This window comes from Polyodon spathula, chromosome 25, assembly GCF_017654505.1.
Source record: "Polyodon spathula isolate WHYD16114869_AA chromosome 25, ASM1765450v1, whole genome shotgun sequence".
Lineage (NCBI taxonomy): Eukaryota > Metazoa > Chordata > Actinopteri > Acipenseriformes > Polyodontidae > Polyodon > Polyodon spathula.
Genome location: NC_054558.1, coordinates 20,998,694 through 21,021,633, shown reverse-complemented (window position 1 = coordinate 21,021,633; position 22,940 = coordinate 20,998,694). Strand labels below are relative to the sequence as shown.

General features: G+C 41.7%; 2 protein-coding genes across 2 annotated transcripts; one reads left to right on the top strand and one right to left on the bottom strand.

The window, feature by feature from the left end:
- Window positions 1-10,090: 10,090 nt before the first annotated feature.
- LOC121300366 (SREBP regulating gene protein-like) lies at window positions 10,091-15,007 on the bottom strand. Its single transcript, XM_041228937.1, has 5 exons — window positions 14,625-15,007; window positions 13,756-13,912; window positions 13,236-13,387; window positions 12,897-13,010; window positions 10,091-12,737 (listed from the first exon to the last, which is right to left on the bottom strand). Exons 1-5 carry the CDS (start codon window positions 14,715-14,717, stop codon window positions 12,654-12,656), a joined length of 600 nt encoding a protein of 199 aa, XP_041084871.1. The 5' UTR covers window positions 14,718-15,007; the 3' UTR covers window positions 10,091-12,653.
- A 430-nt stretch (window positions 15,008-15,437) lies between these two features.
- LOC121300365 (RING finger and transmembrane domain-containing protein 2-like) lies at window positions 15,438-22,891 on the top strand. Its single transcript, XM_041228936.1, has 10 exons — window positions 15,438-15,624; window positions 16,109-16,158; window positions 16,431-16,894; window positions 16,985-17,061; window positions 17,205-17,305; window positions 18,065-18,218; window positions 20,278-20,427; window positions 20,737-20,802; window positions 21,117-21,218; window positions 21,981-22,891. Exons 1-10 carry the CDS (start codon window positions 15,583-15,585, stop codon window positions 22,113-22,115), a joined length of 1,341 nt encoding a protein of 446 aa, XP_041084870.1. The 5' UTR covers window positions 15,438-15,582; the 3' UTR covers window positions 22,116-22,891.
- The last annotated feature ends 49 nt before the right edge of the window (window positions 22,892-22,940 follow it).

The following is a 22,940-nucleotide window of genomic DNA, read 5'->3' as shown; positions in this document are numbered from 1 at the left end:
CTCCATTTTTATTTATTTGTAATAAATATATATATATTTTTTAAATTTTGATACATGTTTCTGTTTCCAATGCTTATTCCATCCCTTGTAAAGAATGGCAACAGCATGGCTTTTGAACGAGGAGCTTTCCTTGATCCGATAGCCTGTATGACTTGGTGGTACTCATGTAGGAAAATATGAATGCCAAAGTGCAGTGGCTTCTTTTTACCAGAATGTCAGTGATCCGATGGTTCTTATAGTTCCTCATATGAATGAGCATTTGCTAGTTGTTATTATTATTAATTTATTTGGCAGAGATGTTTATCCAAAGTGACTTACAGGTGTTACAGGGCAATACAAGATTACAGTGCAAAAAACAGTATTTAAATCCAGTATGGGTTACAGCAAGTGCAAATACTACCAAACTACAATATGAGATGAGAGGCAACAAGTTAAGTTTAAAACAACGTATAGCTACAATGACACAGTTCAAACATTTTTAGTTTTGCTGTCTACAGTATCACTTCTAGTCTATTAAGGAATGGCCTCTAGATGCAAGCTTGTGAATTGAAACCACACTGCTAGCCTCTTATAAAGATCATTTGTAGAGAGCACTGGGGTCTCAGTGTTTCATTTCATATGTGGTCATTAGCCAGTGTTTAAACTTTTCAAAAAACATGCATGGATCTCAGATAAATGTACTATGAAATGTAGTTATAGTATTAAAGATAAACTAGCCTCTGACTAATTTAGATGTTTGACTCAAACTGTAGCAGTTACCAGAACTGAGGAAATGCATAGGTTTTGTTTTTAATTATTGGTAATCAGGTAATAGCAGCATTAAAGAACTGAATGAAAACAATAAGAATGAAAGTAGAAAATCAGAAATAAGAAGACAACATTTGAAATGCTGCATGGTCACCGCAAGATAAATCAAATCTATTAGGGTTTAAATGTTTTGTTTTCCACATTATATTGTTGTTTTGAGAAATTTGGACAAAGCATGTAATATATTTTTGCAAATACATCTGATGCTTTAAAATGCTTTTGTTGGAAATGTGACGAAGTCACAGATAGAAATGAGACTTCATGACATCCTTACAAGTCATAAACATGCAAGCGGTTAGCAAGCCAGTCTCTTGGATGCATTCATTTAGTTACGCAAAGGTAACTCGTTTCTACACCGTTTAAGGTTGCATTGTGAAAATATATATATATATATATAATATATATATATTATATATATATAATATTATATATAATAATTTTTGACTTTTGACAAAAGCCAGCAGTGAAAGACTGGATGCAGCTTTGTGGTAAATTTCATCATCTCATTATATACTGCATGTACGTGTGTACTGATGTCAAACCCAAAATTAACAAAACCGGAGATGTTGAAATGGAGGATGTGATGTGCAACTCCAGAGTTCACTCATGTTCACTCAACTTAATGTGTTAAATTAATTCACCATAACCACTAAAAAAGCTATATATATATAAAAAAAAGCCCAGAGAGTGTTTATAACCTTATAAGCACAAGCTTTAATCCAGCTTTCACAGACAGCCCATCAGGCAAGCATGCTGTGGCTTATACAGCACACCCATCCCCAGTGATCTTCACTGGCCATGGGAAGGGCAGCAACACAGCTGTTTCTTATGAAAACCCCATTGCAATGGTACTGCATGTGTTCTGCTGGTCTGTAATACTGTATCAGGATAATACCTATTCCACATCGTTTGTATTGTCATTGCTGGTCATGTTGTGCAAGCCATAATGCTCTTCATCACACAGTCACCCCTTTAAGAGGTTCTTAACTCTGTGCTTGTTGTGTATTAGTGTTGCCCCTTTAAGTGACCGGATGACACCAAAGGTTTATCGGCCAATCAGCACTTCTGCACCGGTCTTGCATCTTTAAAAAAAAAGTATTTGGAATACGTTTTACCTGGTTTGGTGCTGAGGACGCGCTGGCTAAGAAGAGCTTATGAAACTATCAAAAATGTTGCGGCGCTTTTATAGACAAAGCACGGTTCTCGTCAAGGTACTCAAGTTGGCGGCTACAACTAAACCGAAGGCTGTGCCTGCGTATTTTGCTGTGTCACGCTGCATAGCCAAAACTGCTAACTTGACCTGTATGAGATCTGAAGATGATGACGGGAAACCCGAAGAGGAATTTCTGTTTTGGCGGCCTTTGCCTCAGCGTGCAACAGGATCAACTTTGCTGTATTTTGTCTCCGATGCTGGCTTGGGACGGCGGCGCTGTGCAGGCATTTGCAGTGACCGTGCTAGTGGCATGACAGAAAAAAACAAAACAAAACAAAACCAGCGCGTTAGTTACACCCCGAGCCATTTGGACTCGCTGCATGATACACAGGCAAGCCCTTGTTGAAAACAAAACAAAACAAAAAGAAATGCCACCCGTTTTCAACCTACTTTATCAAGTCTCGTCCAACAAAAAGCCCGCCTGTTTGGAGTTTTGTGTGATGAGATGGGCGCAGAGCACCGTCAGTGACTTTACCACACAGAGGTTCACTGACCGTCCTGGGGCAAGGTGCTCAATTGTTTGAGATCAGAGAGGAAGTGAGAATATTTAATTCCGTCGCTGTGTAATTAATCTCTGCATCCTCTGCTTATGCAGTCAGGCGGTCTGGCGATTAGTCTCCCGCACTTTCGCAACGGTTTGCTTTGTTGGAATCCCGAAGTGAACACTTTTTCTAATGTTAAGGTTAGGGTTAAGGGTGAGAGTTAGTCTGTATTTGCAGGTAACGGTTTTTTTACTAACCAAAAACCACTTGATCACATATAGTACAAATAAGCAGGGGATGCAGAATCGTACACTGGCAACAATTATCCGCTGGCCGAAAAGGATGTAGCTTAATGGCTTGCTTTGTTGGCGTAACTGTCAGATATTCTTAAAATTCACTCCAAGGAAGAGATACGTCATCTGTCATTACTCAGTCTGTAAACATTTATTAGATAGCTTTTTTTTTCTTTGTATGAGAGCCCCTTGTGTAAGAGTGATTTACAATCCGTTATTGCTGAAGCCACTGTAAGTACTCATTTGCCATTTACAGCAGAAGAAACTGATGGACCTTTCTTGCGACGAGACACTGAAGCTCAGACTTTCTCAGCAACCTCTTGCTAGCTTTTGAATTCCTGTGCGCAAAATACCCAGAGCTGTCCTCTGTATGTCTGAAAGCGCTCATGCCTTTCCTGCCTGTGAATCCGTTTTTTCTGCACTCACTTTACCAGAAATACAAAGAGAGGACCCGCCTCTGAGATGACCGTCATTTTTGACCGTCATTTGTGTTCAACCACGCAAGCTCGCCTCTGCCATTAGGTAAGTAACGTCATTTTTTAATTATTATTATTATTATTATTATTATTATTATTATTATTATTATTATTATTATTATATTTTATACTGTTGGATATAAAACTAAGGCATGGCTATATGTTAGTTGTGTTTACATTGCCCTGCAATGCATGATTTACTTTTCAATACTAACCATTCTACAGTAATACAGGGCAGTGAGGTGGCCAAGTCATTTGTATTGGTAGAAGGTGACAGTGCCGCGAAGTTCGAGTCCCGCTGGTTTCGATTTAAACCGGCTTGACTCCCACATGCCTTTAGTGGAATGGACTGCCATCCGCCAGCTTTCAGAATTCCAGGAGCAGCATTTTCTTATCAATTGCGGTGAAAAACTTTCTGAGAATTAAAAAAAAAAAAAAACTCCAGCTGTATACTTTTCCATTGGCATTGACGCAAATGACTCAATAAAGATGACTATATAAAGGAAGATCAAACCTTTTCTCATAAAAGTTTGCTAACTTTGGCAGCTCATCTCTAAAGGAAATAGGCTTGGGTTAGTCTTGATGGGGTCAACAACAGGTAATCCAATCTCTATGCTTTTTTTTATTGTGGCAGATGAGTTGTTTGATGTAAGTTAATGTTTGTACAAAAGTCATTCAGCAGGGTCAGCTTGAAATGGTTCTGTCAATTATTTTTTGCAACACAGCTGAGTTTGTGGCCCGTCACTGCTCTGATCAGATTCATAATTTTGGGGATTATTTTAGTTTTTATTCCAAGTATCCATGGGGCTTTTTAAACCTGTAACTCTGAATGGAAAGACACGTTAAGCAGTTGTCAAAATAAATGATTAAGCTCTTAGGTAAGCTGAGACATCTTTTGTATATATTTTGTTTCAGTACAGTAGTATTTCCTTTGATGCATCATTTCACAGGAATGCATCTTCATATTGTCCTCAGAGAGAGAGAGAGAGAGATACTGATAAAGAGAGAACACATAAGCTATACTGTACATTTAGAACCGTCATTCAACTCAACTCGCATCTTTCCTCGGCACTGTAGCCCATCAGTTTACTCCCTTTGCACCAGAAGGCTGGCATTGCTTCTCACATGTTTCTTGTTTCTTTTCCAGGGGTCTTGGGCATGCTGCTAGTCGCATGCATGATGGCATCAACAGCGTATACAAAGCCTTTGGTACCAGAGAGCTGCAGCTACAACAGCACTGACATCTTCTGCCACAAGTCGGTACAGAACAGCAGGAGCGCTGTGAAATTACTGAGGGACCTCATGAAGGACCGGCTAGCATCTTATGTGAGTCTCTTTCTGCCTCTCGGTACATGGCTATTCTGTGGAGTGTAAATGGCTGCTTGAACTATGGGGGGCGTCCGTGGTGCTGCAGTAGGGACCACTGCTGTTTCATACTCCTAACTCGTACACTCCAAGCTAATGCTCAGCAATCAGTTTTTGCTCTGCTGTATTAAGAAGTGTCACTAGGGAATTTTATCGCCTCCCTCACTGTGTCATGTGTTGAGGCCACTGAAGTATTGACCAGGTGGTGATTAATCACACAGCGTCAAGTGTCTGGGAATATGTTCTCTTTGTGCATTAGTTCTCCCAAGCCAAAGTCATATGAGTATTACTGCCTGATGGTGCAGCATTTTCTAATCAGAGTTAAAGGCAGCTGGAAAACAACAATGGAATAATGTTAGATGTCGGATATCCCTGGGGTGTGAAAAAAGTTAATTATTTGATCCCAGTTAGATTTGCACAGTCTGTAAAGTTATTCGTAATGTTCCTGGGTTTTGTCTTCAGGTGGCCCCTCATGAACTAATTCAGTGTTGTCAAGTTTGGGGAGTGCGACCTGTCCAGTGACTTTGGAATGTGTTGGCTAATCAAGGCCAGAAAAGACACATGCTGCAATGATGGCATGTTTTTTATGAAGCATGAAAGAAAAGGAAGACTAAGCGAATGTGCAGCACACTGTAAAGACATCCCATAAATAGTGTCTAGCTAAGTTTCAACAGCTAATATAGTGAAGCATAGGCCAGTCTTTTAAACACAAAACAGTAAACAGAGCAAAGATCAGAATCACAAAACTCCAATATAACAACACTATACATTCATTGTATTGAGTAGCTCCACCTAGAATCCTTGCTGCAATCTCTTGTCTTCTAACAGTCATTACATTTTGCTTTCCAGCTGTCCTATAATGGCATTGGTAAGAATCAATGTATCTACACCGGCCTGGAGGACAGGTTCCTCCTCCATGCTGTGAATGAGAGCGAAAGGCTGATCGAAATCCAGAAGGTCCTGGTGTTCATCGATGCCAGCCTGAGGGAGATCACCAGAGAGCAGCGGGAGTTCAACCCGAACCTCAGAACATTCCACAGTGAGCTGGAGGGCATGGCCAGTCAAATAGCAAGCCTGGCTTCCAACGTGGCTTGCCTCATGTGTGAGCGCTACAGCACGCCAGTCAAAGTGGAAGTGCCACAGCTCCACCGCCCCCCAGGGGTGTTCCGTCAGAAGCAGTGGAGCTGTTTGGTGCTCAGCATCTCTGTGTTGTTTTTTACACAGGACATCATCTAAGGACCGCAACAGGCGTGCATTTGAATTGGGGTCTCTGATCGTACAGATTTGAAACTCTGGAATGCAAAACACACACACACACACACACAAAATATGCCAAAAGCAGTGCGTGTGGCTTTACGATTACCCCAGATACAACATAAACGTCCGGTTACACATTTGATTAGCACTAATCTTGAACCATCTATATATGCCATTTTAGGTAATCATGGTTTGTGAAACCAGACGATTGTATTTGAAGTTGTTTAAGTTAGTATTGAAGCATTGACCGATGTGCTTAATGTTTGGGTGTCTGAAATATTTATTTTCTATATGCGTTATTTATTAATTTATTTTTTTTATTTATAAGCACTGAATGTGGATTTATTTTTATTAACGTTTTTATGCAATGTATGATTCTGACTAAATATATATTTTTTTGCTGTCAATGTAAAACATGTGAAGCTGTCCTGTAGTCAAGAACATGTGAACAAAGATGCACTGATCGAAAAGAAAAAGGGAAACAAAGTGACTGTACTGTAAAATGAAACTGCTTCTCACACTGAACCTTCACGAGGATGCCCGTTTTATTTTTTGTTCTGAATTATGAGACAGAAGCTTCTTTTTTTTTAACTGAAATATAAAATGAAATCCTCTATTGAAATGTTCCAAGAAGTATTATTTGTAAAAGGTTATTTAATAAAAAAAATATATTTTGTAATTATTTTCTACTTAATAAATAAAACATAAAAAAAAAAGTTAAGCAGGGTTGTTAAAACAATTATATTGGAAGTCTTGTTTTCTATGATTTATTGATTTAATGTTTAATTGTTTTTTGTGCAGAGAGAGAAGGGGGCGCATCAGTGGGTGTCGGAATCATTCAAAGACAAACAGTCACAAAGTTTCAATTAGCATCTCAAAACAGCTCACCTGAAGAAGCTAGTATTAAAATGATACAGACTGATATTACTCACACTTCCACGAACACCTCCACCCAAAACCAGAATTACCGTTATATTAAAAAAAATATATATTCATTGATTTCTCTCAAGTTGTTTTTCTTTGGTTTGAAACTCACTAAATATAGAAGGGATTATTTTATTTGTCGATGCTTTTACTGAGAGTGAAATTATTGCCCATGCCCAACTCGGCAAATCTGCTACACCCTCCCCTCCTTCTCTCATATCTGACATAGCAGGTGTGGTAGAAAGACATCATTAGATTTAGTTTAATATACTTTGAAGACTAACCACTTGTCTAGAGACAATGCTATGCTTTTTCATCTATAAGTTAAACTGTTTCAAATCAAAAGATTAGCTGGCTTGTAGACCTTGTTTCTTTTAAAGCCATTTAGAAATAGCTGCTGATAAAATGATGAGTGATTTTTCACCAAAGGCAAAACTTACAGAAACACCACAAAAAGGTCTGTCTTTTCTGGGTTCACTCTGACTGTTCAGGAGGAAACAGCATGACCACAAGGGCAGTATTTTTTATATAATGGAAAACTATATATTTAAACATCACTATTATTTTTACTGGTTCCTCTTTCGTTGTGACTCTTACTTTCATTCAAGCCCAGTATTAATTTAAATATTAAAAAAAAAAAAAAAAAAACAATATCCTGCTGCTGCTGCTGCTTCCTGGCACCGGCTGACATCCTGTGCTGTGAATCGGTCAAATGTTGGAGCAAGAGTAAAACTGACCAGAGCACAGGAAGTGGGTTGATACCATGAAGCAGCTGCAAAGCAAATATAAATCTTTGCATTTGAAATATGCCAATAAAACAAGCAAGGAAAAAATGATATTCAATGCACAAAAAGGGGACCAGTGATAATGATGCAACTGACAAAAAGAGGCAGCTTTATTAAAATATATATATTTCCCATGATGCTGCACAGGTACATATAGCATTATATATAGCCACTATCACACATCCAATACTGCGTCATTCATCCCACAACATTTTATTGTAAGTTCTATGGAAATACCACTTTGCAAGTGATTCATCAAAGAGTTTACTAGGAAACTGAGGCAGCTGTGTCACAGTGGTTAAGAACACAAATGCTGGAATCATCTGTCAGCCACTGATTGACTTGTGACCCTGATGAGAGGCACTGCCTCAGTTCAGCTGCCCAACAAAAACGAATAGCATTCAGAAGCACAGACATGGATTTCTCAAGTTAAAATATTCATTCAAAATCCAGATACAGATAAAGATATAATAAAGAAAGAAATGAACACTAATAATAATATAATATTTGCTTGACAGACCTTTAAGATGTTTTTTTATGTTTGAAAACCATAACAGTAAACAACAATGGTGGCTTTTGGAGAAAGTTTTACTGATAGTGACATTATTGCTCACGTCCAAGTAGAACGCTACTGTCTCCTTACCCCAGGTCTGTCGCAGGAGGGGTAAAGAAAGATAGGCATTAGAATCGTTAGTTATAAGCTTCCCACAAGTCTAGACAATGCTAATTTAGTTTTGACGTATCTTTTTTGCAACGCCAGCTCCTAAATGAAAGCGTGACAATGCTCTAATCTCAATCCAGACATCCAAACAGATGTTTGAGAGAGAAAATCTGAACTGGTTTCAGAATGCAGTTAATACAAATCCTATGATGCATCACTTTGACTTTTTACATGTAAGCCAAAGTTTGTTAGTAAACTGAAATATGCAGGTTGGTAATACTGGGTCAAGAAAACTTGCTAACACAAAGTCATCTTACTACAGAGAAATGTTTGTCTAAATATTGAATTTACAGTAGTTGCATTAAAATGTGTGTTTGCTATCAGCTGTAACTAATGCATTGCAAAAGAGCCGCCCCCTCTGGGTGCTGAAATCCTTTCATGTCTGTTTGTTGCTCAGCAATTAGTCTCTGGAAAACAAAAAATAGGTTGCTTACTGTATTTTTAGCATCTGCAGTCAATTGTCCTTGGTTTGCAGGATTCAGGCAAGGCCACCAAGTGGCAACTAAATATTCCTCCCAACAGACACATTTTGATGTGCAAGTCTGGTAGCAAAGTAACAAGGGTGCACTTTAATGTACAATTTCAAATCAAAGCCGAGACATTGATTAGGCGTATTAAAGGAATTATCTGGACCTATCAGGTAGCTCAAAAAAGTATGAAAAACAAACCAAAAGAAGAGCTTGCACATGTTCAGACGTTAATTTCTGTAAAGGTTACCATTATGTTATATCTAGATTAAATCCAGCTGCACCAACAATTAAGAAACATTAAATGCAACGCCATGTAAATTTCAGAGATACAAAACAGCGTGCACGTAATCTGAACGCACTGCAGAACAGATTGCTGTGCAGGTTTAAAAAACAAACAAACAAAACACCCTTTTCAAAGGGGCACAGAGCACACAAGGGCTTTTACACACCCTGGTACCTAACGTGAACTCACTGCAGCTGCAAGGCATGGAGCGCTGCTGTAGTGAAAGTGATCTCATGGAGAAGCGCGTTGCACCCGAAGGTGTGCTGCAGTATTTTCGAACCACAAAAACCACTTGCATTCTTGAGTATGCTGACTTTCAATGAGACTCAACCAGCCTTTGAGAGAAGAAGATAAAGCTCAGTCCACCTTTCACCCTTAATGGTAGAATACATTCCGTGATTCTTTCATATTCAGAAACAGTGTTACCAGCTATATGTTCAGCAATACTCGTATAAATTCTCAAGCTCCTTATAAAGTTCCTGATACATTTCTACACGGTGCATCAAGCCATCCTTGTAGTGGGTTATCTTTTTTTCAGTTATCCTTTCAAGTCTGCAGACCTGACTGTGAGGCACAGTGAAGATAACTCAATCCAGAACTGCAGGCCACTATTGCTGTGCAAGACTGGTGACTCCACTCAATACAGCAGGACAGCAAACCAACTTTTTTTGTGATGTTTGAAATAAAGTGATGACTAGGAATTATGGAAAGTATGAATTCTTAACATTATTGTAGAGGTTTACAAATTGATCAGCAACAAGTTCATTAATAATTAGGCCCAGGGGTGTTTGCAAAATATATTTTTTTGTATCGTAAAATCAGTACTGAGATTTGACAACAGATCATCAAGGTTTCCGGTGTTATTCCATACAGTTCAAATATCCACTTATATATATATATATATATATATATATATATATATATATATATATATATATATATATATATATATATCTGTATTAATTAAAGTATAACCCTGTGGTGATATACTTTGCATAAATGGAAAGTTTGAGGTTTTTTTTTACCTGAAATATATAGATTTTAATTGCACTTGACTATCATAAGGTCACAAAGCTGGAATTTTCTTCTCACACAGGGTTCTTTTAGGGTCACAGCTAAAAATGGGTCAAAGGGAGCTTTGTCAGCATGGGGAAGGAAAGAAAAGATGACAATCAACAGAGGGCTGCTGTGGGAGCGCAGCGTGAGATTTCATTGTTCCTCCACCCCAAGGAGACCCCCCCACTCTCCCCCCATTCTATCTGACTAGCAGACTCACTGCAGAATAATTACACACAGCAGTAGGTGTGCGAGGGAGTTTTTCACCTCTCCTTCCTTGCTAATTTCTCTTCAGTTTCATTACCGTAAATAAGTTCTAATTAAATTTTTTCAATAAACTGAACAAACAGACAATGTTTTTCTTTTCTTTTTCTTTCAGTTTTCAGGAAACCCCCTTCTGTTTCAGGTAAGGTGTGCGGCTTTCTGAGTAAATAAGCTTTTCATCTCCTCGCGGTTTTAGAAAAACTATCCCCCCCCCTCTCTCTCTTTCAGCAGGGCACAACCTATGTGTCACTCTCCTGCCTCGGGGTTATTCCATTTCTTTGAGTTTTTTACACATCACAACAACCGAGCTTCAGTCTGTTAGTACCCTGGCCATGTCGGTCTGGTCATATTTGATTAGTTTCTGTAAATTCCCTGTCAAAACTGCCTTTGATGTAACATTTAATATAATAACAAAACCAAGCAGCCCCTTCTCACAAGCCAGAAAAAAAAAAAACATAAAGGTGGTCTCTGTGACCTAGACACTCACCAAAGGAACATCTACAAGTTTAAACTTCATGACTGGTTTATAGAAAACTCTGGCATGCCACAGTATGTAGAGAACATACTTTAGCTAATTCTTAAGTTTATCAAGTCTTTGGTGATACACACTTATTTAACCAAATTTAAGGTTGTGAAATGCTTAAATGATAAAAGAAAAACCCCATAGTATTTTAATAAACGTTTAAAACTAAAATGCGCTACTTTAGGAGGGCTGGGCATTTTTTAATTGTTTAATCCATTATTATTTGTTCAAATGAATGGAACACTGTTAAAGCAAAATATAAAAGATCACTGTAACTACTAAGTGAAGTCTACCTCGTCATTGAAAAAATGCACCAGATAGTATAAACAGTGAACTGGTTACACCAAAGGTTTAAACAAATAAATCTAAAAATTAAAAATAAAAACGACACTGTGCTTGTAGCTTGCTTTCTTTCTATTCAGTACATCTACATCTGCTTACCTTAATAAAAAGAAACAAAACCATTCAGTGTCAGGTGTCTGATCGCTGTACTGTTCTGGACTTTCAAAGGTAGCTTTGCTGACATCTTGTGGTTCACGGCTAGAACATTCAGATATGTGTATTGTTTCAGTCTTACTAAGGCTGTTGCAGTGGCTCGCCCGAGAAGTGAGACGTGACCTTAGCAGACAATCTCTTATCGAAGCCTTTAGCATTACTGAGGATCTTGTGCTTAAAAGGTACAGATTCATTTCTTGAGTCGATCTCGCTTTGCAGTCTTCAGCAATGCATACAAAAATGAGTTTCCTTACTGTACTTTTAATACACCGATTCACTTTATATACATTGTGATGCAGGCTAAAAACACAACTACACACATGCTGAAAGTTTTCTCACTGATTAAAAAAACTCTTTATACAGTCATTAATCAAACAATCAGAAACAAAACAGCACCACATACACATATGATCTGCATTACATTAATTTCTAATTAAAATGCAGATTTTTCTATTTTTTGCAGTCAAGAAGATGAATTGCTTTTGTATTATTTCCCTTGCCAATGCCACACTTATCCATGACCCAAATAAAATCTTCCGATTTAGCAGAAAAGGGTCACATACAAGCAGTAGACACAGGGGTGGTGCTGTGGGAGCACTCTGAATAGGACATGCTCCCCAGTGCAGAGATGTCAAGTCCATTGTCTTTCCCTAACGAGAACAAATTAATGAGCACCAAAGAAAATGAATGGCTTGGGAAAAATGAAATTGGGAACTGTAACATTTTTCTTTCATTACTTTGCATCAGGCAGTTGTCCAAAAGGCCTTACTGTGAACCAAAAACACCCACACCCTCTGGATTTCTGTCTCATGACAATTGGGCAAGCTGTTCTCTAGAAATCTACAGCGCTCTGATGTGTGACATGCAGTGAATGGATGCCTCCACTGATGAACTCCCTGACCTTGGGTTTTTAATACATTATTAGAACAAAGGGTTCTGAAGGACCATTCTGAGTTGAGTGGGTGTTCTACAAGACACTGCGCTGCAGTACTATTGAAGCTGAGATATTTATTTTGCTTGACATGCGTATGCACAGTATAGTGCCCACCTTTGACAGTGTAAACGCAAGCAGGAAAAGCCAGTTGCAATTGTTCAGGCTCCATGTGGACTGGTTAACACTGCCTGGATCAGTCACAGCTATTTAAGAAATGAGGATGAGACAGCGTTTTCCCACGTTGTACTTTTTACCAGTTCCCACACCTTGTGCTTGTATGTTTTCCATCCTTGATTCACAGAAGACTAAATCGGGAGCAGTTCTGGTGGATTTTCCCCATAGCAGTACTTGGCCATGGGATCTCTGTAGGTATTCTCATGCTGAACACTCTGTTGGGAAAACATAAACGTTACAATCGAAGCAATTGTATTCAGTTCAGATCTGTGCAGTATATCTCAGCAGTGGTTTGGTCATCTGAAAATAGGATCCTGATCAGAATACAGACTTGTGGCTTCTGTGTATGAAGTATTACACCAGCAGATGCATACCTGGGAGGAGGTCCTACACTTGGCCAGACACAGTTCAAAATGGTCCTTGACGGCTGTGAAGAGATTCTGAAAGCCTTCTGCTGCTCGATTCAGGAAGCGCTCCAGAAGCTGTTGCTGAAGGGGGATTCAAAAGAGAAAAATAAGCATTGTTCCACACCAAGGCAATGCAACACAACTGACAAACTCATAACAGCTCTTCAACCATCCTGATGAATACATAAGAGATCACTAACAACAATCAGAATTAGCTTCTGCTTCTTTCCCTTACTTCAACACACACAATAACATCTTTGTTGCATCTTTGTCAATTTAACAGTGGGAATCCAAATGCTTCAGTACCTTGTCTGGCTGCAGACAGCAGGAAACGCAGTACTCATACACACCGCAGCACCCATTGGACAAGCAGCTCTTGCAGAGATACTGGCTGGTGCTGGGGTTATTGACATTGCAGCAGCCATTCACCAGCAGATCCTCCCTCTGACAGACGAAACCTGAAGACCGGCAACACACAAATTAAACAGACACAAGACCGTATTCACAGGACACTCATGGCTGGGTCCACACTCCGATTAGCATTGATCTTGGACTGTTGGCTACCCCAGGATTAGTGAGATTCCGCGTCTGCGAATCCAGCCCTGTCTTATTCTATGTGATATTTTCACCAGGGAACTCAGGGTCTATTCCTTTGCCGCTAGCAGAGGTCTGGCAGAGGCTTGCAAAAGGAATAATCAGAAGGTTGTGGGTCACAGCAACAGACTTGACATGAAATAAAAAAAAACTCTTCTCTAACGCTCTCCCTGAAGAAGCAAAGGAAGCTTCATCGCAAGTGGGGCTTACACCCTCCAGGTGCTATTCTTACCCAGCTCGTCTGTGAGGAGAACCTTGCCCTGGATAGAGTTCCTACATCGGTTGATTTGACGGCTGCTGTTTCCCAAGTTAAAGTTAACTTTCCAGTCGATGCGGTGGTCAGGGTCCCGGGCTTGCAGAAGGCTCCGGTCATGTACGGTCCTCTCCTCCTGCCAAAAACCACAATCTTTCAAACAGGGTTCTGTACTCAGGCTGACACGTCAAGCCACAACCTAACACTACAACCTAAGAGAAGGATGCCGTTCTGTGACCTCTGCTGCTGTGTAAACACACATCTTCAGTCTGCGTTGTTTTCCTGTAGACATTAAAGGCAGAAGACTTCAAATTGGGAGCACTACCATACCAAGCATGGGCACAGCCTTTTGAATACAACAAAACGACTGTAACTGGTACCATGATGGTCATGAAGGAGTTGGCAAAACAATACGGAACATACAATACTCAATACATTCATGTTTGTTTCATGCACGTGTATTTCTTAACTTTATAAAGCACGGATCCAGACGGTAGTTTTAGGGTGCAGCTGTCTTTTTGTTTCATATCCACCTACCTCATGCAAGAGGTTACAAAAGAACCCCTTTTCAGTTTTGCACCACAGCACTGCTGGCCAGCTCTCATGTACAATATTTAACTGATCAGTCAAGCATTACATAAAAAAAACACTTTTGCATGACGCGTTATTATGTTGGACTTCATGACCGATAAGAATCGATACCCAGCTATACATTTCATACAAGGAACATATCCTTTGACTGTCTGTTTTCTTCTTGGGAAACAAGGGGCATATTCTACAGTTGAACAAATGCCTATCCTGCCAGACGTGTACGAATAGTAATCTCGCGTAACAGGTAACCTACTTGCCTGCTTGAGTGTGCTGGCCAGGAAGTAAATGAGGGACAGTCCAAAAACCACCCCGAGAACCCAGCGCTTCCTGAGAAGCTTGCGCACCACCATGGAGACGCTCTGCACCGTGACAGGCCGGGCGCTTCCTAAACTCGACTAACTCGCTTTACTATCAATAACAACAATACCTTCAACGGGTTCTTCCACTAGTTATAGAACGAATTGCAATGTGCACAATTAACCATCATGAAGTATACTTCATGCAGTACTCAAGAAACCCACGTCACTTGTGTAAGACTACAAGTGCATTTGTATAACGCTAACTCACTATATCCTACTGAAAGTCTACTATTGAATTATTTACGATTTCGACGAATGACCACCGCATCACTTTACAATAAACGTACCCTATTAATATTATACCCCGTATTTGTTTTAAAACAAAACAACAGTCTAGTTTTTTTGGAGAAAAACGAATTGATAGAAAAAAAAAACTTCAATCCTTCAAACAATTCGTTCTTTTTGTTCTGCTGAAAGAGCGCTGTTTGCACGACTCCCCTCGTCAGCAATCGCCTTCCCTTTAAAAAAACCAAAACAAAACAGACCCACCCCGGAACTGGGCTCATCCGGAGTCAGACGCTGATTGGTTGCTTGTGGTACGCGGGCGTCCTCCTTCTCACTGCTGATTGGCTGAGTCGACTGCAGCTTTGTGACAGACCAGCTCGTGCAGGAGGAAAGGCGAAATCACGGGAGGAGCTGCAGCAGCAGAAGCGATTTCGTCAGGCAGTAAGTCGGCGGGGATGTGTGGAGCTAGAGATAGCACAGGTGATCAATGAACACGACAGTGAACAATGGCATGTTCCTCGTTTCCACTGCGTATAGCTGTTGAAATGCACTGAAATGCACGATCTCTCGTATGGATGCACGGTGGTGCTGGTTGTAGCATTATTGTGGAATGTGGTGAAAAAATATAATAATGCAGAGATATAGCTACTTCTGTTTGAGAAAAATAATTAAGGTAATTGTTTGTGTAATTTTAATTTATCTACCACAGCCGACATTCTTTATCGTGGATTACTAGATAGAACAGCTGTTGCTGGTGTTATTGTATTTTGCATTGTGTGACTTGAACTAAATTCATCGATTTATGTATGGTATGGCCCCAACCCATTCGGTAGGTGTTCAGAGTGCTTGACATGTATTTTACAATATAATTAATTATTATAATATTATATACTATATATATATATATATATATATATATATATATATATATATATATTGTGTTGTGTTCAGTTTGTTCGCATTTCAAGAGTTTCCAATCCTCTGTTGCTTGAGACAACCCATTCTGGTATGGGCCAGAATCTCATTTGTGCTACCAGCCGTCCATGTACAGCAAGACATATAATTTGTCCAAAAAATGTGTTGAGATTTTGTACATGACAGATTAAACGCTATGTCGTGTTTTGTACACCAGTAACTCCTGATGCTCGACTTTACAGACAATGCAGAGGAGACACAGCAGCAACACTGATGGCGCGCCCCCTGAGAGGTACAGTACTGTTCACACACTTCTGGATTGGCTGTCTATTGCATGCTGCTTGTCAGTCCTGCTGGCATTAAATACTGCACCTGTACTTCCTTGTGTACACAGCAGGTGCAACTTGCCTTTCTAAGATTGCAGTACCCTTTTACAAAGGGGATCTTCCCATGCCCCCACGTGTAGCATATTGAGGAGAGGGGTGTCCAATTGGAGTGGAATGACGTTGTTGTTGTTATTGTGATAAATAGCTGTGTTTCTAGCAGTGTGGCCCTCTGATTTAGGACGAGGAGCCAGACGGTGGGCTCAGAAACAAGCCTGGATGAAGGAGGCGTTTTTGAGGGTCTCAAGCCAGAACCCCCCTCCACTCAGCAGCTCTTCTCCGGCCTGGTGGGCCTCCCCTCGGGAAACGTGTCGGCCGCTTCCTTCCAGGCAGCCGGTCTGGTCATGGGATCCCCTCCGGTCTATATCCAGATGTCCTCTTCCTCCAGAGAGGAGGGCGCTCACCAGGCAGAGAGTGCCCCCTACCAGCCACAGCACCACCACTTCCACCAGCCACCCCCTCACCGCTCCTCCCTACTGCACGCTCCCCCCCCGGATCGCCAGGGAAACGGGGAGGACGGACCAGAGAACCCGTCCACGCCCGCCCCAGCCTTGTCCGAGCTCCGAGCCGTCATCTCCTGGCTCCAGAAGGGCCTCCCCTTCATCCTCATCCTCCTGGTCAAGCTCTGCTTCCAGCACAAACTGGGTGAGCCACAGCCATAGCAGGCAGCTGTTCTCATGTATGCCTCGGTAATATAATGTGTTGTCTGAACACCCTCTGGCCCTTTGCTCACAGGTATCGCGGTGTGTATTGGGATGGCCAGCACGTTTGCCTGTGCGAATTCAACGCTCAAGCACCAGGTCTCCTTAAGGGCAAGTATATATTGTGAATGCGAGTCCCATGCTCACAGAGAGGTATAGGCTATGTGTCTCTTAATTATTAAGAGTTAAGCTCACTGTTGACTGGTGAGTCTTGTGCTAGTAATTGGAAGTTTGTTTTCTTTTCTCCATTACAGGAAAAGAGATCTGTGTTGGTCTCGTTCTGGATCGTGGCTTTCCTGGCTGGGAACACCTTTTATCTGTATTACACATTCAGCTCTGAAGAGCTGTACAACAGGTATATCACCAGAGACAATGACTGAAACAGCATGGAACTCAGTGCTGCCCCAGACACATTAATACTGGGGGCTTGTGAGACTTCATTGCATTATACAGTCAGGGCAAATTCCAAGCTGGCAACACTGATACAAACCGAGACAAAGTGAGATTAATGGCTGTTCAGATTGGTGATGACTTAATACCACTCTCGCTTATTGTAGAGGGGGGGAATAAATAAATTGATTATGTTTTCCTTCTTTTCATTAGTTTAAGAGCCATTGTTAAACTAAAAATGTTTCTTCGTTCTCATCTTGCATCATGTCGGTGTTTTATTTTTAATTTTAGCATGTGTATTTTTTGGCGTTGTTTGTTTTTATTTTCCTTAGGCTACTTTTGCATCTCTTCTGCTTGTCTAGCCATGTGAGTATTTATTTATTTTATTCATTTATTTATTATTTTTTCTATTTATTTAATTATTTACGGTATTCATTCATTCATTTGTTAAAAGTAATTCATGTATTTGTAATGCCTTTACACTTTTGTGTTTTCTTTGACTGCTGTGCATGTAAGGTAAACAATAATACCACACATGCTTGTTTGACATTAGCTCTTGTGTCACACGCTGTTAAAAATACCTTTTTGTGCATGACTTACAAATGCCGTTCAGCTGCAGTGGTTCCTGTAATCGGACGTCCTCCCAGTCCGAAGCACCTGGTAAAACTGCAGCCCCCAAATTTACTGTCCTTAGAGCAAAGTTCTCTGTTTTCTTCCCTCCTAGCCTGATCTTTGTGAAGCCCAATCTTGACGATGTAGATTTCTTCGATTTGATGTGGGTTGTGGGGATCACTGATTTTGTGCTCAAGTACTTTACGATGAGTCTGAAGTGCATTGTCCTTGTCTTGCCCCGAGTTCTCCTGGCTTTCAAATCCCGGGTAAGGAGGAGGAGGAGGAGGAGGAGGGGGAGGGGGGGGGAGGGAGGGGAGGGAGGGGGAGGGGGGGGAGGGGGGGGTCTATTCAATTGATCTGAAAAGCTCTGTATTTTTGCCTGGAAAAGTATAGGTTTGGTCCTAATTTAATATTTAAATGGTGGAAGTATTTAGATCATCCACTGTTCAGTAGACTCCATTCACATTCATCACTGTTGCCTATTAAAGCAAGACCATTGAGGATTCTGTATGTGTGATAAACAAACCCAGACACACACACACTGACACTGACACACACACACTGAACACACACACACACTGACACTGACACACAGAGACACACACACACACACACACACTGACACACACACAGAGACACACACACACACTGACACTGACACAGGGACGCACACGTTTGCATTCCTGTATTTGTGTGGACTTCTCATTGAATCTCACTATATTTAAATTTTTTATTTCCAACTCGTGTCAGACAAAACTCCACACAGGGTGAAAGTCAACAACAAAGTAAATATTTTGGCACTTTAAAAAAAAAAAAAAAAAAAATATATATATATATATATATTTTAAAGACATATTTGGTTCTTAAAGGTGTTTTACAAACGTCCCAGAACGTCGTTTTTTCAGGAGTTACTGTCTTCGTGGAGACATTTTCTTAAATTTTGTCCGCATATTGATAGTAATACCTGCCCCCACACACACAGATGCACTGACACACACACACATGCACGCACACAGAGATGATGCTGACACACACACACACACACACACACACACACACACACACACACACACACACACACACACACACACAGGCACACAGAGACGCTGACACACACACACACACATGCACACAGAGATGCTGACACACACACACACACGCAAACAGAGACACTGACACACACACACACATGCACACAGAGACGCTGACACACACACACACATGCACGCACACACACACACACAGAGCTGGGCAGAGGGCTGTTGGTGCCGCTGATCTCATTTCCCCTGAGAAATGGGTGAAGTCACCGCTTCAGGGGAAAGGCGCTGGAGTTTAAAGCAATTAGGACAGTCTGCTTCAGCCTTGCTGTCAACACACACACACACACACACACACACACACACACACACACCACACACACACACACACACACACACACACACACACACACACACACACACACACACACACACACACACACACACACACACACACACACACACACACACACACACCGGCATCCTATTTAGTCTGCGTGCTGAAACCATCTCAGATGGCTGCCTTTCAGATTGTGAACTCATAGCCCGGCAGTTTTTTTTTTTTTTTACGGTTGGACCACAAGAACTAAACTGATGATTCAAACCACAAGGGAAAAGGGCACTGCAGCTCCCTGCAGCGCTGCGGTCGCTAGATGAATGCTAGCTCTCCTGCACACTTCAATGCATGTACAGTTGGAAGCAATACAAGCAACAGGAAGTTTACAACAGTTTCCCCTGGGGAACCTTCTCCAGCATGTGCCATACATCTAATGGGACTTGGGTCTAGGCATGGGATAGCACTCAGAAAAGCTTCTGTTAGAGCTCAGCCGTTCACACCCCGGGTCGCCCCTCCTGGCGCAAGTCCAGAATTGGCCTTAAAAATCAGTGATGCAATCAAAATGGCTGCTCAGGGACAATAGGAAGATAAATTGCTACCTTTTCAAGGTCTGCACCCCCGTTTCATTGTGGGCATGACTCCGAGAAGGGTGATTAATCCCTGTCGGGTAAATTACACAAAGCCATTTGGCTGAGTGAGCCACAGGGCCCCCTGCAGAAAATCAATCAGTCGCTTAGTCAATATCCATCTTTATCTACACTTTACATACAGTTTAAATATGCTAACGCTGTGTCAAGCTTTCAGCTCAATTCAGATTCAGCTGCCCATTGTCAAGGTCAGCTTCCGAGACAGTGGGCGGCAGATTAGCAAGCCATCGTCCCCAGTGAAGAGCTGGAAGATAATGGTGTAAATGATATTGGTGGTGTTGTGTTTTGTCGTGCTGTTTTCCAGGGTAAGTTTTACCTGGTGATCGAGGAGCTGAGCCAGCTGTTTCGGGCGCTGGTTCCAATCCAGCTGTGGTACAAGTACATCATGGGAGAAGACGCCTCGAACAGCTACCTTCTCGGGGGGGTGCTTCTCATCCTGTACAGCCTGAGCAAGGTAAGGGCTGCTTAATGTACTTTAATGTATAGTCTGTAAGCTCCACATACAGTACACGAGGTGGAGCATGTACTGTGAAATCAAGGAGGTGTACTGCCAAGACAGACTCATTGTGATCAACTGGGCACAATATATAAGTTCTAGGGCAGTCAGCTGAAAAGTCATTTGTATCCCAGAGTGCAACTGTGTGTGGGGCAATCAGTTTTGTAGTGTCATGTATTAAGAGCACAGATGTTCTGTAGTGCAGAGTGCTAGTGGTATCCTGGTATGGGTTCAGCTTTGAGCAACTCTTCTTTCTTCTTGCTGTAGACCTTTGATGTATGTGGCCGTGTAGGAGCATTAAGAAAAGCTATGAAGATGCTGTGCATTTCTCAGGTAAGACTGCTATAGCAGGTACCTGTACCTGTTTCCCTAGTTAGAAATGTAAGCCAAGTTCAAACAATACGCTAAACTTATTGTAGCTTCACCCAGCAATTTCCTACTGTATTGGAGTTTCCTATAGCTGTGGATGTGCTGTGATTGACACCTGCCAGCCTTTGTTTTTGTGCTGCCTTGTTGCGGTAGGATCCGCAAGGTGATGGCATTCTATCAGTAATACCTGGCAAAAATAGCCTGTTACAGAGGTTCGTGTTTCTGGGGTTTGCCAAGAAAAACCAGCCTGCTTTGTTGTCTGCTGTGTTTCCTGACAGAGCTGCGGTGTGCGTGCCAGCAGCCAGCAGTGCAGTGAGGCGGGGGATGTGTGTGCGATCTGCCAGGCGGAGTTCAGGGATCCTGTGATGCTGATGTGCCAGGTAGGGAAGAAGCTCACTCACCTGGCAGGGGGCAAACAGCTTGCAGTGAACAGGTGCAGCGGGCAGCAGTCACTGGAATGATCTGGAGCAGAGGGAGAGGGAGTGGGAGAGGGAGTGGGAGAGGGAGAGGGTGGGAGTGGGAGTGGGAGGGGAGTGGGAGTGGGGGTGGGGGGGGGGGGAGGGGGGGGGGGGGGGGGGGGGGGGGGGGGGGGGGGGGACTCGTCTGACCCTCGGTCGCACGGGTCTTCAAACCAGCGTGGTGAAGTTTGTAGAAGTGCAGGAGTCTATTCTGCTGCATTATGTTTGATTTTAGAGTGCTTTAGGTGTTCACCTTTGGGATTTCTTTATGGCAGGGATGTCCAATCATGTTCCTGGAGGGCTATTCCACTCCAGGTTTAACAGGTAACATTATATAATGAACTACTTCAGGGTCTGGATGCAGGTTTAATTTGTTCAACACTTTAGAAAAGGGTTGGAACAAAACCTAGGAGTGGCAGGGCTATCCTTGACCACCCCTGCTTTACAGGGTTCCATTTTCTACCATTTTTCTTTAACACGTGAAAATGACATTTAAATTAACCTGCTGTGGTCGTATTTGTTTCGTTCTGTTCAAGTATCTAACTACTTCATAAACAATCCTGTGTGAACAACAAACAGAATCCAGTATAATGCCAAAGAACGAATACTGTTAATACTACAGTAATGCGCTATTTAATGGTTACGTCCCCTTGTCTTTCCCCCTCTCGCCTGGCTGTGTCCCAGCACGTGTTCTGTGACGAATGTGTGTGCCTGTGGTTTGACTGTGAGAGGACCTGTCCGTTGTGTCGCTCGGCTGTCATCGAGACCCTGCGCTACTGGAAGGATGGCACCACCTCGGCACACTTCCAGGTCTACTAGGAGCGGGACAGTTGTGCAGGGATGGGAAATCCTACAGCGTGCACTGTCATTCAGATCCGTGACGACCCCTGTGAAGTGCCCCACCCAGCCCGTTCCAGATGGTTGCCATGCTCGGGCACTAGGGAGGCCACACTGCGATTGATCCCTGGAGCCAGCATTACACTTCAGCCATCAAAGCCAGACCAATAGGTAAAGCACTGAAGGCTTGTATATTACATTGAAGCTACTTCTTGGTTTGTCCCCATCACTGCTATCTCATTTTATCTGGGAGAAAGCAGATGCCAGTACTAGCAAGAAGTAACTAACAACTACTCTCATGGAATAAAAATCATGACCACATTCATAGTCTAGCGTTCCAATGCTTTCTTCAGACTCTGACAGATCATTATCACACTCGTGTCAGTCAGTCAGTGGTCCTGAAGACGGACACCATGGCGATCCTTCTGGTCAGGCTTGTGGGGCATTAGCAGATCTTTCAGAGGAAAACTAAAGCGAAACTAGGCTGATGTGCTCCTATACACTGAAGCTTCTCTACAATGAACCTTCATTCAAATGCTTTGATTTCTAGTAGCATTACTGGTTATTGGCTCCCATGCTATCGTCTCTGTTGTGTCTCTGATGTCAAACTGCTGTTAAATACTCTGTATAATGTGTGCAGCGTCTTGTTTTAGCTCCCTCTTAACACAGCTGCTGTAGGATTTAGTGTAAACATGTGGAAATTGGGAATTAAACTGCTTTCTTTGAATTTGTGTGCTTTTATTTATTATGACTGTAAAATAAACTTTGTTTTTTTTTAAATCAACTGGTCAGCTTGTTTTATATATA